The sequence below is a fragment of the Palaemon carinicauda genome, chromosome 23 (assembly GCF_036898095.1).
Source record: "Palaemon carinicauda isolate YSFRI2023 chromosome 23, ASM3689809v2, whole genome shotgun sequence".
In the NCBI taxonomy this organism is placed as follows: Eukaryota; Metazoa; Arthropoda; class Malacostraca; order Decapoda; family Palaemonidae; genus Palaemon; species Palaemon carinicauda.
In genome coordinates this window covers 92,107,877-92,120,023 of record NC_090747.1, presented here as the reverse complement: position 1 = coordinate 92,120,023, position 12,147 = coordinate 92,107,877, and the positions used below count along the sequence as shown (strand labels likewise).

At 43.2% G+C, this 12,147-nt stretch overlaps 1 protein-coding gene across 1 annotated transcript in view; it reads left to right on the top strand.

Moving 5' to 3' along the window:
• Window positions 1-250: 250 nt before the first annotated feature.
• Window positions 251-12,147, top strand: part of LOC137617008 (ATP-dependent RNA helicase SUV3 homolog, mitochondrial-like) — a 110,479-nt gene continuing 98,582 nt past the window's right edge. The window contains exons 1-2 of the mRNA XM_068346867.1: window positions 251-464; window positions 10,052-10,172. Of these exons, the coding sequence (XP_068202968.1) occupies window positions 295-464; window positions 10,052-10,172 (291 nt within the window). The 5' untranslated portion in view covers window positions 251-294. The remainder of the gene's footprint in view (window positions 465-10,051; window positions 10,173-12,147) is intronic.

Genomic DNA, 12,147 nt, shown 5'->3' with positions numbered 1-12,147 from the left:
AAAAACTTATACAGACAAACGATCTTCATTCTAGTCTATGAATAAATCTCAATTTTAATTGACTGATAATTCGATAATTGATTGATAATTCGAAACATTAGATATATGTAGTTTAAGCTTTCAGTCGAAGGCAATTATAAATTCTTGGTCTTAAAATTGGAGTTCATTAACTAAGCTCATCACATTAACTATTGTTAAGGGAAGAAACTACATAAAATAACGGATGGGCTGTTACAGAGATTACGTCCGTATGACTACTATCAACTTCTCCTAATGTAAACAGATAACGGAGCAATGTGGAGGCCTTTAAATTTGTCGAAATGTTTACTTAACAGTGAAAACAGGTGTAATGTGAAGTCACAAGCAGTTAGGGGATTAGCATCCCGAATACTTTTCCGGGATGATGGATTTCTCCAAGTTGGTAATATCCCCAAAGGGAAGCAAGTGTCGAGGCCTAAAGCTCTGTAAGTTTCATCAGCGAACATGTCAAGTACTAGTTATAACTTTATAGCTGCCGGTTATATTTTAGTTACGGACGGGGAAACCTTTTATACTCGATAACATATGTTCCCTGTAGAAAAACGTTCGTTTTCTTGAATAAGACACTTTTTTCACCTTTAATAAAAACATAATTATTCAAGAATTAATAATCAGTTGGGTTAGTGTGCACAGCGCAGCATGTACCGCTTGTCAGTACATAGGAACTTGATGTTTTTCTTTTCTGTGAAAGTAGCGAGTGTAGGGCAGAGCAAAACCATTAGATATATATAAAAAGTAACCCTGTTCTTAGACGGTCTCTAATGAATTTTTTATTTATTTGCTGTTGAAATAAAGATCAAATTCTGTAAATGCCCATTATTTACTACAAGAAAAGCTATTTTTTATGTCCAAAATGTTGTTCTGTCTTTAACTATAATTTTAGCATTTGGGAAATAGTTACAGTTAACCATTAATTCACTGATTGTATAGTTTTGCATGTACAACAGTTTATGTATAGGATATATTTTTCCAGACATACTGCATAAGAGTAGAATATAAGTTAGGAAAATGGAAAGGACCTCAGAGCCTTTGTATATCAGCGGCCAGTTCCTCCCTCGTGTATAGAAAATGAATACCAACTAACTTAAACTTCCCAACTTAATTTAAGCTATAAGCCATGTTCTTACCAACTTACCTAATGGGGAGGGGGGTTGGCTAACGGCGCCCCCTTACACTGCTGTATTCCCAATCTGCTGTCATCATACGTACAGGTGGCCGCTATCATACATACACCCCAGGACCTAGTATGGTAGATCTCAAATGCTGTACACTATTTTGAACCCCTTGTCCCATACTCGGAAACTATTAGTACCAGTGGATACTATGTTGGATTAAAAATGACCAAATCCAATGTCTTTGGACATTATTTTCCCATATTCTATGAAATCAGAACCTGGGCACCATTTACAGGCATCTTTCAAAGGTCTTTCACGGCTTACTTTATTGCTACATGAATTTTTATTTTTGCCAATTGCCTACCTGTATTTCTAAGGAAAAGCTTCGTCCAACGTTTAGGTACTGTACTGTTCTAGTGCCTCTCTGGTTTATGAAGGAAGGACCTGTTACATTCATTCCTAATCAACAACTATTCCTCTTATTGAGGAAATAAGAGATGTGTACTTGGTGTATTTATAAATATTTGGACTGATTTTTATGGCAATAACTTTCAGAAACCCATCAATTTACAGTTGTATGGATGGCTGAAAATAGAAGATATTCATGAGAAACTATAATTTCACATGTAAGACCAACTCACGGTTACAACTAAACTTAGCTTAAGGTAAACACATTTGAGTCTGCAGGTAAGAGGTCACGTGGAGGGTCGTAGCCTTCCTGGTTGGTATAATAGAACAAAGACTCTAAGGTTAGGTTAAGTGTAGAGTCTTAGGTTAGGGTTCCACGTGTATGTTCCCCACGTGCTAGAGATCTATGTACATGTTCCACACGTTTAGGGATCCACGTGCATGTTCCCTATATGCTAGGGATCCACGCACATGTTCCCCACATGCTAGAGATTCACATGCGTGTTCCCCACATGTTAGGGATCCATGTGCATGTTTCCCACATGCTAGGGATCCACGTGCATGTTCTCCACAATCTAAGGATTTATGTGCATGTTCTCCACATGCTAGGGATTTGCGTGCATGTTCCCCACATGCTAGAGATTCACATGCGTGTTCCCCACATGTTAGGGATCCATGTGCATGTTTCCCACATGCTAGGGATCCACGTGTATGTTCTCCACAATCTAAGGATTTATGTGCATGTTCTCCACATGCTAGGGATTTGCGTGCATGTTCCCCACATGCTAGAGATTCACATGCGTGTTCCCCACATGTTAGGGATCCATGTGCATGTTTCCCACATGCTAGGGATCCACGTGCATGTTCTCCACAATCTAAGGATTTATGTGCATGTTCTCCACATGCTAGGGATTTGCGTGCATGTTCCCCACATGCTAGAGATTCACATGCGTGTTCCCCACATGTTAGGGATCCATGTGCATGTTTCCCACATGCTAGGGATCCACGTGCATGTTCTCCACAATCTAAGGATTTATGTGCATGTTCTCCACATGCTAGGGATTTGCGTGCATGTTCCCCACATGCTAGAGATTCACATGCGTGTTCCCCACATGTTAGGGATCCATGTGCATGTTTCCCACATGCTAGGGATCCACGTGCATGTTCTCCACAATCTAAGGATTTATGTGCATGTTCTCCACATGCTAGGGATTTGCGTGCATGTTCCCCACATGCTAGAGATTCACATGCGTGTTCCCCACATGTTAGGGATCCATGTGCATGTTTCCCACATGCTAGGGATCCACGTGCATGTTTCCCACATGCTAGGGATCCACGTGCATGTTCTCCACAATCTAAGGATTTATGTGCATGTTCTCCACATGCTAGGGATTTGCGTGCATGTTCCCCACATGCTAGAGATTCACATGCGTGTTCCCCACATGTTAGGGATCCATGTGCATGTTTCCCACATGCTAGGGATCCACGTGCATGTTCTCCACAATCTAAGGATTTATGTGCATGTTCTCCACATGCTAGGGATTTGCGTGCATGTTCCCCACATGCTAGAGATTCACATGCGTGTTCCCCACATGTTAGGGATCCATGTGCATGTTTCCCACATGCTAGGGATCCACGTGCATGTTCTCCACAATCTAAGGATTTATGTGCATGTTCTCCACATGCTAGGGATTTGCGTGCATGTTCCCCACATGCTAGAGATTCACATGCGTGTTCCCCAAATGTTAGGGATCCATGTGCATGTTTCCCACATGCTAGGGATCCACGTGCATGTTCCCCACATCCTAGGGATCTATGTGCAGGTTTCCCGCTTGCTAGTGATCCACACGCATATTCCTGCATGCTAGGGATCCACGCGCATGTTCTTGAATGCTAGGGATCCACGCGCATGTTCTTGAATGCTAGGGATCCACGCGCATGTTCTTGAATGCTAGGGATCCACGCGCATGTTCTTGAATGCTAGGGATCCACGCGCATGTTCTTGAATGCTAGGGATCCACGCGCATGTTCTTGAATGCTAGGGATCCACGCGCATATTCCTGTATACTAGGGATCCATGTGCATGTGCCTCCATACTAGGGATCCACGCGCATATTCCTGCATGCAAGGAATCCATGCGCATATTCCTGCATGCTAGGGATCCATGCGCATATTCCTGCATGCTAGGGATCCACGCGCATATTCCTGCATGCTAGGGATCCACGCGCATGTTCTTGAATGCTAGGGATCCACGCGCATGTTCTTGAATGCTAGGGATCCACGCGCATGTTCTTGAATGCTAGGGATCCACGCGCATGTTCTTGAATGCTAGGGATCCACGCGCATGTTCCTGTATACTAGGGATCCATGTGCATGTGCCTCCATACTAGGGATCCACGCGCATATTCCTGCATGCAAGGGATCCATGCGCATATTCCTGCATGCTAGGGATCCATGCGTATGTTCATGCATGCTAGAGATCCACGCGCATATTCCTGCATGATGGGGATCCATGAGCATATTCCAGCATGCTAGGAATCCACGTGCATATTCCTGCATGCAAGGGATCCATGCGTATGTTCATGCATGCTAGAGATCCACTCGCATATTCCTGCATGATGGGGATCCATGAGCATATTCCAGCATGCTAGGAATCCACGTGCATATTCCTGCATGCAAGGGATCCATGCGTATGTTCATGCATGCTAGAGATCCACGCGCATATTCCTGCATGATGGGGATCCATGAGCATATTCCAGCATGCTAGGAATCCACGCGCATATTCCTGCATGCAAGGGATCCATGCGTATGTTCATGCATGCTAGAGATCCACGCGCATATTCCTGCATGATGGGGATCCATGAGCATATTCCTGCATGCTAGGAATCCACGCGCATATTCCTGCATGCAAGGGATCCAAGCGTATGTTCATGCATGCTAGAGATCCACGCGCATATTCCTGCATGATGGGGATCCATGAGCATATTCCAGCATGCAAGGGATCCATGCGTATGTTCATGCATGCTAGGGGTCCACGCGCATATTCCTGCATGATGGGGATCCATGAGCATATTCCTGTATGCTAGGAATCCACGCGCATATTCTTGCATGATATGGATCCACGCACATATTCCTGCATGATTGGGATCTATGCGCATATTCCTTCATGCTAGGAATCCACACGCATGTTCCTCGCGTGCTAGGGATCCATGCCCATGTTCCCCTGCATGCTAGGGATCCAGTTGCATGTTCCCCAAATACTAGGGATCCACGTGCATGTTCCTCGTATGCTATGAATCCCCGCGCATGTTCCCCACATGCTAGGGATCCATGCGCATGTTCCCCACATGCTAGGGATCCATGTGCATGTTCCCCACATGCTAGGGATCCATGTGTATGTTCCCCACATGCTAGGGATCCATGTGCATGTTCCCCACATGCTAGGGATCCATGTGTATGTTCCCCTTGTACTAGGGATCCAGGTCTATGTTCCTCTTGTACTAGGGATCCACGCCCATGTTCCTCTTGTACTAGGGATCCACACGCATGTTTTCCTTGTACTAAGGATCCATGTGCATGTTCCCCTGACGCTAAGGATCCACGCGCATGTTTCCCTAATGCTAGGGGTCTACGCGCATGTTCACTGTATGTTATGGATCCACGCTCGTGTTCCTCGTATGCTAAGGATCCAAACGCGTGTTCCCTGCATGCTAGGGATCCACGTGGATGTTCCTCACATGCATGTACAAGGTCCCCATATGTAAAGCACTCTTGCACCACCTTACCTGCGGAATGTTTTCACTCACTTGGTCACCGATGAGGGCGTCGTAATCATGCTCTCCTAGTTTTAGGTCCTCTCAGGCTGTCTTCACCAGTTCCCACCCCACTCTCTCATTCTACTATTGCTATGATTTAGAGTAAAAGGTCTTTATGTGATCACTCCTTGTGAAAACATGAGTCAGTAAGGACTCCACACAGTCTCTCCGTGCAACAGGACTCCGGAGTCCCAGGAGAGACAGTGACCCACTTCCTTTGGATGGGGCATCCAGGTGATTCTCGAGGGATCAAGAGCTTTAAGCTTTCAGACAACATTTTCCCTTTCCTTCCCATTGCTTGTGGTCCTCAGTTGGTACAGTAGAGTAGTGTAAGGCATCCAGACATTGTATCTGGAAGACACTCTTCACTTTGGTATTCTACCCCTGCGATTGATAAGGTTGGGCCTTCCCATTTGTTTGATTGGCCGTTAACATGGATGCTTCATTGGGTTTTATTAGAGCCTCCTCCTTTTGTCAACCGCCCAAGGACACGCCTGTCCGTAGGTCCTCCCTGCACTCTCGTGAGTTCTTCAGTGGTACAGGCCTCGGCTTTGTCACCCATGATGCATGCAAGGGCGAAGGGCATTGTTAGAGCTGTAGAGGAAACAAACTTGCTTGCTTTCATTCTCCTTCCTGCTTCTTCGTCGTACCCTGTACTATCCATGTTTGGTCTTTGGTCCTAAAAGGAAACTGATGAAACTACTGGAGCTACCATCAGATTATAGCAAGACTTCCCTTCTCCTTAGAGAGGAGGATTACAGACACCATAGACCCTTCTGTTCCTGACTCTGGATCAGCACCAGTGGAGATAGAAAATGTTGAGATGGAATGTACATTCATTTATGTCTTGTCTTATCCAAGGGTTTCATGGTCTTGGGGAGGCAACTAGAGCACCAGTCAAGGGTGGAATGACTTCCATCAGTCGTCGCTCCTCAAGGTTCAAGGCCTTCCTTTACGTTACCTAGGTCAGAGGTTGTAAAAGTTGCCCTAGATGTTATAAAATCCCAGATCTCTGGTCTGAGAATCTCTCTACTTTCGAGTTGCTTGAGCAAGATCTTGTGACCCCCCTCCATCGTTCTCCCGTTAAAGTGGTTTTATCTAGGCTCGATAGTGTAATGCCTGTTCAGGTTACTCGGTCAAGTCAAATGTTTTATCTACGTATTTCAACTTCAACCCAGATCCTCACTCTGAGATTTATTTTGCTAATGATCTGTTTCTTGAGGAAATGACTGTTCATTCCTCCTATGCTGTGCACTAAAAAATATTTCACACTCTTTGAGTTTCGTTCGTCATATATTTATGGAAGAATCCTTCCCAACAAACCCTTCACTGATATATGATTATAGTATTGAGACATTGGCTTTTCATCTTAGTTTTAGGATGGTTTAGTTGCAATGCATTCTTTCTATTTTACTCTACTGTTTAATTTACAAATGTGTGAGACATAATGTACATCATTTGTTATTTCTTGTATTTGGCATTATTTTATGTATTTCAAGTACACTACCATAAACTTTAAAACAAAAGCCCATAAAAATGAAGGATTACTGGGTCTGGAACAAATTAATCACATTTAAATTAATTTTTATGAGAAAATTTAATGTTTGCATGACCTTCTGGAACAAATCAAGTTTGTTTTCGAGGGGTACAGTACTATTTATGTTTTATATCGTGGACTTCATTATACCTGTACTCCAGCGGCACTGATCATTCTTTTATGTTACAGAAAGTAGAATTATTGAAAAATAATAAAATTTCTTATGTGGTACAGTATTGTGGAAAAACTTGAATTTCACATGCAAACAACAGAATGCAATGAACAACTTGGTTAACTTAACTTATTTTATCAATTTTAATGTCAAACAATTTAATGTGAGGTGAATTTGTCAAACTTCTGCATATTGAAAAATAAATGTTGACTTGAGCAGAAAAGGCATTTGTTCCTACATCAATACTATACAAACCTTTGTCCTTTAATTATAAGATTGATTTAAGGGCAGCTGGAATGCGACAGTTAAAACTATAACAAGGTAACGGCAATAGCCGGAAATTGTTGGCAGGTGGCGGAGAAGCCCCGCCCCCCTTGCTGGTACAATGCATAGTCAATTTGATTCCTGCCGCTGAATAAGAGAAATGTTTTTGGCTTCTCTTCAAACTTGATACTGTACTGTATATCCTGCTTCCCTTAGCGAAACCGGTGAGGCTCTCCCTTGGGAGAAGTCGGTAAAGTTTCATGTCTTCGTCTCCGTTGACGACACTGTGTGATGTCTTTGGACTTAATCCCTTAAAGGGGAATAAATCTAAAGCTTTTGACGATGTAATTGGGCCTGAACGCGATTGGCCAGCTAATATGCTGACCTTGAATCAGACTTCCCTGTTTTTCCAACTTCTTAAGAGTTTGAAAAGAAGACTGTGTTAGGAGGAAAAAAAGTTTTCCCTCCCAAAAGACCGTAGCACCATCTTGTCTGCTTGCGATTGACCGTTCACCATCTTGCCTACTCCCTAGAGCTTACGTCCATGGGAGAATCTCCGCTAGTGCGCTCGTCTATTTTTGGGGGTTGGCTTATAGCATACGGTGTACCTATCTATTTATCACAGGAATGGGAGTGCTCACTATTGGTAGAAGTAAGGGCCTCCCCCCTTTATTTTCCTTTCTTAGTGTGAGGGAGAAAAGATACATGCCAAAAGCCATTCCCTTGGGAACAGAGATTGGTAGAAGCTATTAGTCTATGGTTGTCAGAATGCCCCAAACCGAATGCTAATAACGCCAGCCTTTTAGAGGCAGAAGACTTATTACATAACCCAGCTTTCCTGTCCTTGGACAAAAGGGTTGCTACCCTGACCCTGTCTATATCGGCTGAAAGGCTTGCTGGCTGCAGCTTAACATATTACATTTACGGGCTCGGAAGCTGCTGCTATGTCAACCCTTCAAGTTGCATCCTGGTCAGACTACTGGTCAGGGATAAAGAAATATTTAGTCACAAAGGAAAACCTCTCAGGCATGGTAAAGAAGATGCAGTTTAAGGCCCTCACTCTGTTAGAAGCAAAATGACTGGAGGTTTTGGTCCACCAGACGACCAATCAGTGGACCAACTGGATCCTGAAGAAGCGAGATGAGGTGGCCTCCAAGTTCGTGAAGCAAGTAGAACAGAGAGGTACAGAATTAGAGAAATTCATCATTCAATGCACTGTCCGTTTTCCCTTGGAGCAGGTAGAAGTTAAACCAAGATTAACTTTTCCACTGAACGGTGTCATTTAGGAGACCACAAACCTCTTCTTCAAACATTCTTTTCAGGTTGCCTCCCCCTCCAAGGTACAGTAACTTAGGGTCCAGCTTCTAGACTGGAGTCCAGTAGGAGCAACTTCAGAGTCACATTCTCAACATCCTGGAACCATATGGATTTTGGTCAGCGTTTCCCTCACTGAAGGACTTGGACCACAGTCGAAGAAGCAAACGTAGAACGTAGTAGAGGCCCTCACTCTTGCTAGGGCTGGAAATTTCCCCATTTATCTACCATCATTGAGGGGATGCCTGACAGAGAGATGGATTAAGCGGCAATTTCCCTTGGCAGAGGAGTGAGCGGTAGATATACTTCAGGTCAGTTACCTCCAACTCTTTCAACAAATTCTCTCAACATTCAGAGGTGCAGACTCTGGTCCTAAATAGTGCTATAGAAGTCCAGGACTGCCATCCAGGCTTTTTCAGCTGTCTGTTTCTGGTCAAGAAAGCCTTGGTGCGTAGCCCTGAACGAGTTTGTTTATCAGACTCTTAATTGGCATTGAAACTCCCACCGTGGTCAGACATGCGGTAAGGAAGAACAAATTTATGATCTCGCTCAGTCTTGGAATTGCATACTTAGAAATACAAGTAAATAATTTTTCAAGGAAGTATCTTCGTTCTGTTTGAGGGAGCAAGGGCTTTCAGTTCAAAGTTCTTTGCTTCAGGCTGTTCAATACCCCAGATATTCACTTTAGTATTTGCGTTATCAGCATGAGCTTTTACCAACATAATTCATCTGATTTGCTATCTAGAAGACTTACTGATACTGGCAGACTCAGTCCCAACTTCTCATCATGTGGACAGTTCTCTCGTTTTTTCGTGATCCCAACCAAAGAATGATACACTGAAGCATGGATATAGATACTTTTAAAAAGTATATCCATCTAAGGACAGGGTAACCCGATTTAAGAAGATGGCTCAACCTTTCCTTCATCGGTCACAGTTACCAGCGCAACAATAACAACTACTTCTAGGTCATTTGATGTCACTAGAGAAATTTGTTCCTAACAGTATGCTCTATGTACAATCGTTACAACGTTGCCTAAAAGACACTTGACTGCAAACTGCAGACTGGTAATTGTCGGCCACTGGCAACACCTCTTAAGTTTTACTGCAGATTTCCATCTGCACTTGGATCAGTTTCCTAATTTAAGGACTCAGTTTTGTGTACTGGAAGGATATACTTTTAAAATTGATGTTTTCAATGTTCTCAGAGATCTATACAGTATTTATGCAAAACAATGGCTTGCATGGTACAGAAATTTTGTTGAACGATCTCCGTGAGCTAAAGGCTTATTTGTTTTTGATATGATATATATGAACATCTGAAGTGTATGAATTTATGATAAAACTATGATGACTATTTGTATGGTTTTCTTTCACTTTGTTTTCAGATTGGCATTGTCCACTAATACAAAGAAAATCAATCCAGCATTCCACTGTATTCATAGATGTAAACACGGAAGATCAGGCAGGGATGATATATCACATCTCTTCATTCCCGTTCCTGTCAAGGTATTTGATAGTTTTTCTTTTCTATATGAATAGTAGGCCTACTGATAATCACTTATTTTGAAAAAAGTGTTTTATTAATTTGAACAAGTGCTGAGGGTTTATGAAATTTTGATGGCATTTAAGCGTTACTATATAGTTAATTAATGGCGGGTGTTGTATTTTCCTTGGGAGCTATGTCAAGATAATGATTAATCTCCTAGCTTTGAATAATTTGTTCCTAAGTGTATCCAAACCTTTCATCCTTTGAAATAGTTGTCTCTAGCAATGCTGAAACAGCCATTGAATCTCTAACTAGGTTGCTGGTTAATGACAGATGGTGTGAGTGTTGGCTAACGGGAGGTGGCACAAAGTGGGAAGCCCCACCATCCTGCCTGTCTCGGAATAGTCATTTTTACCTTTGGCCACAACCGTTGCAGATGCAACTGAGGCGTTCCTCTTATGACTGTTGGTTCTTTTCTTGCATTTGTTTGTGATAAGTGTTATAATTTTTTCTTGCTTCACTTGTGAACTAGCAAAAGTGCACAGAAAGGTAAGCATATGGTGTGGTAAGGTGAATTTTGTTACTAGGAGGATACAATGTTGGGGTGCATGTTTAGTGGGACTTTAATTAGCCCCCCCATCCCCCCCACCCCCCTTTGGAGTGTTGTTCTTACACTTCTGATCGGGTAGACTATAAACTTAGAGCATGGTACTTTTCCTTATCGTAGTTTGTCTTCCTCGGGAGGAAGTTACCCGTTTTGGACTGAATTTTGCCCGACCTTTGTGCCTGATGAGGATTTTTTTTTTTTTTTGGTTGCCCAGCACCAGAAGTGTTTCCCAGATATTGATCCTTGTGTTTTCAGCACTCCCCTTGTGACAAAACTCCCAGTAAAGTGGTTTGTGTTGCAGATGAGGAAGATAGTGTTGCTTCTGCTTCAGGGGAGCTTTTGCAGCTCACGACGACTCTGTGAAGGAAGAATAGTTGGCAAGTGGAGGAGAGTTTATTCTCTCGCTGCCTCCTCTATCAATCGCTTCTCCTTCCTCCTTCATTGAGAAGATTGACAAAGAAGATAGTCCTTTGGGAAGACCTTTCTCTAAAAGCTCTTTGTGACTTGAAATGATTGCTAAACTTCTTGGGAAAGGAGTAAAAATAGTGGTAGTGAAGCTAGTGAGAGCAGATGTTACAGTTAACACTATTGCACCTCAAGCAGATGAGTGCCCTGCTTGGACCTAACATCAGCACTGTAGGTCTGACAAGTGGGGCAGTGTATGCGCTCATGAGCACAGAACCATGGCTTATTCTGCACTAAGCTCAACAGAGGCAAGGGTACTTGATACTACTACTACTACTACTCTTTTCCTTCAGATGGTACACCAGTACTTTTGATAGAAGAAATACTTCCTCTCTGTACCAGTCCTGCTCGCCATGCTCTGCCGTGTCGGTCAGGGACTGGTCCCTGCTCTGGGCATCTGAGCACCAAGTCGAGCCTACAACACGATCAAACCTATTCACCAGAGGGAGAGTACACTGAATAACTCTTGCTCTGTGCCCATAGAGACTGTTTCCTAGATGAAACAACTTAGGATTTGCCTCCCAGTGATGTTGAGGTGTTTCGCTCATCTTTCCCTTTCCTGTCAGGAAGAGGAGTGTCCTTACTCTTAAGTGTTATCTCTAGTAAGAACTTTTAAGCCTAGCTCCGTGCCTTCCCATTTACCTGCTAACACACTGGGAGCTGAAAAATTCATAAAGTGTAGCACTACCTTTGCCTCTGTGTACTATATGGAAGTTGCTCATAGACCCTAAGCCCACTTTTCCTTGGGTCCTGAAGTGACTGCTAAGTTTTGTAGTCCTCCCAGCTCCCTCATGAGAATTAGTATGCATCCTTTTTATGGTGAGGAGAGAGAAAGTGACTGGCTCGTCCATCTTTTTTTGTTCCTGCCTTGAGGAAATGAAACCGTTGCAACTGTTAAATGCTTGTCAGACGTGTAATGCTAG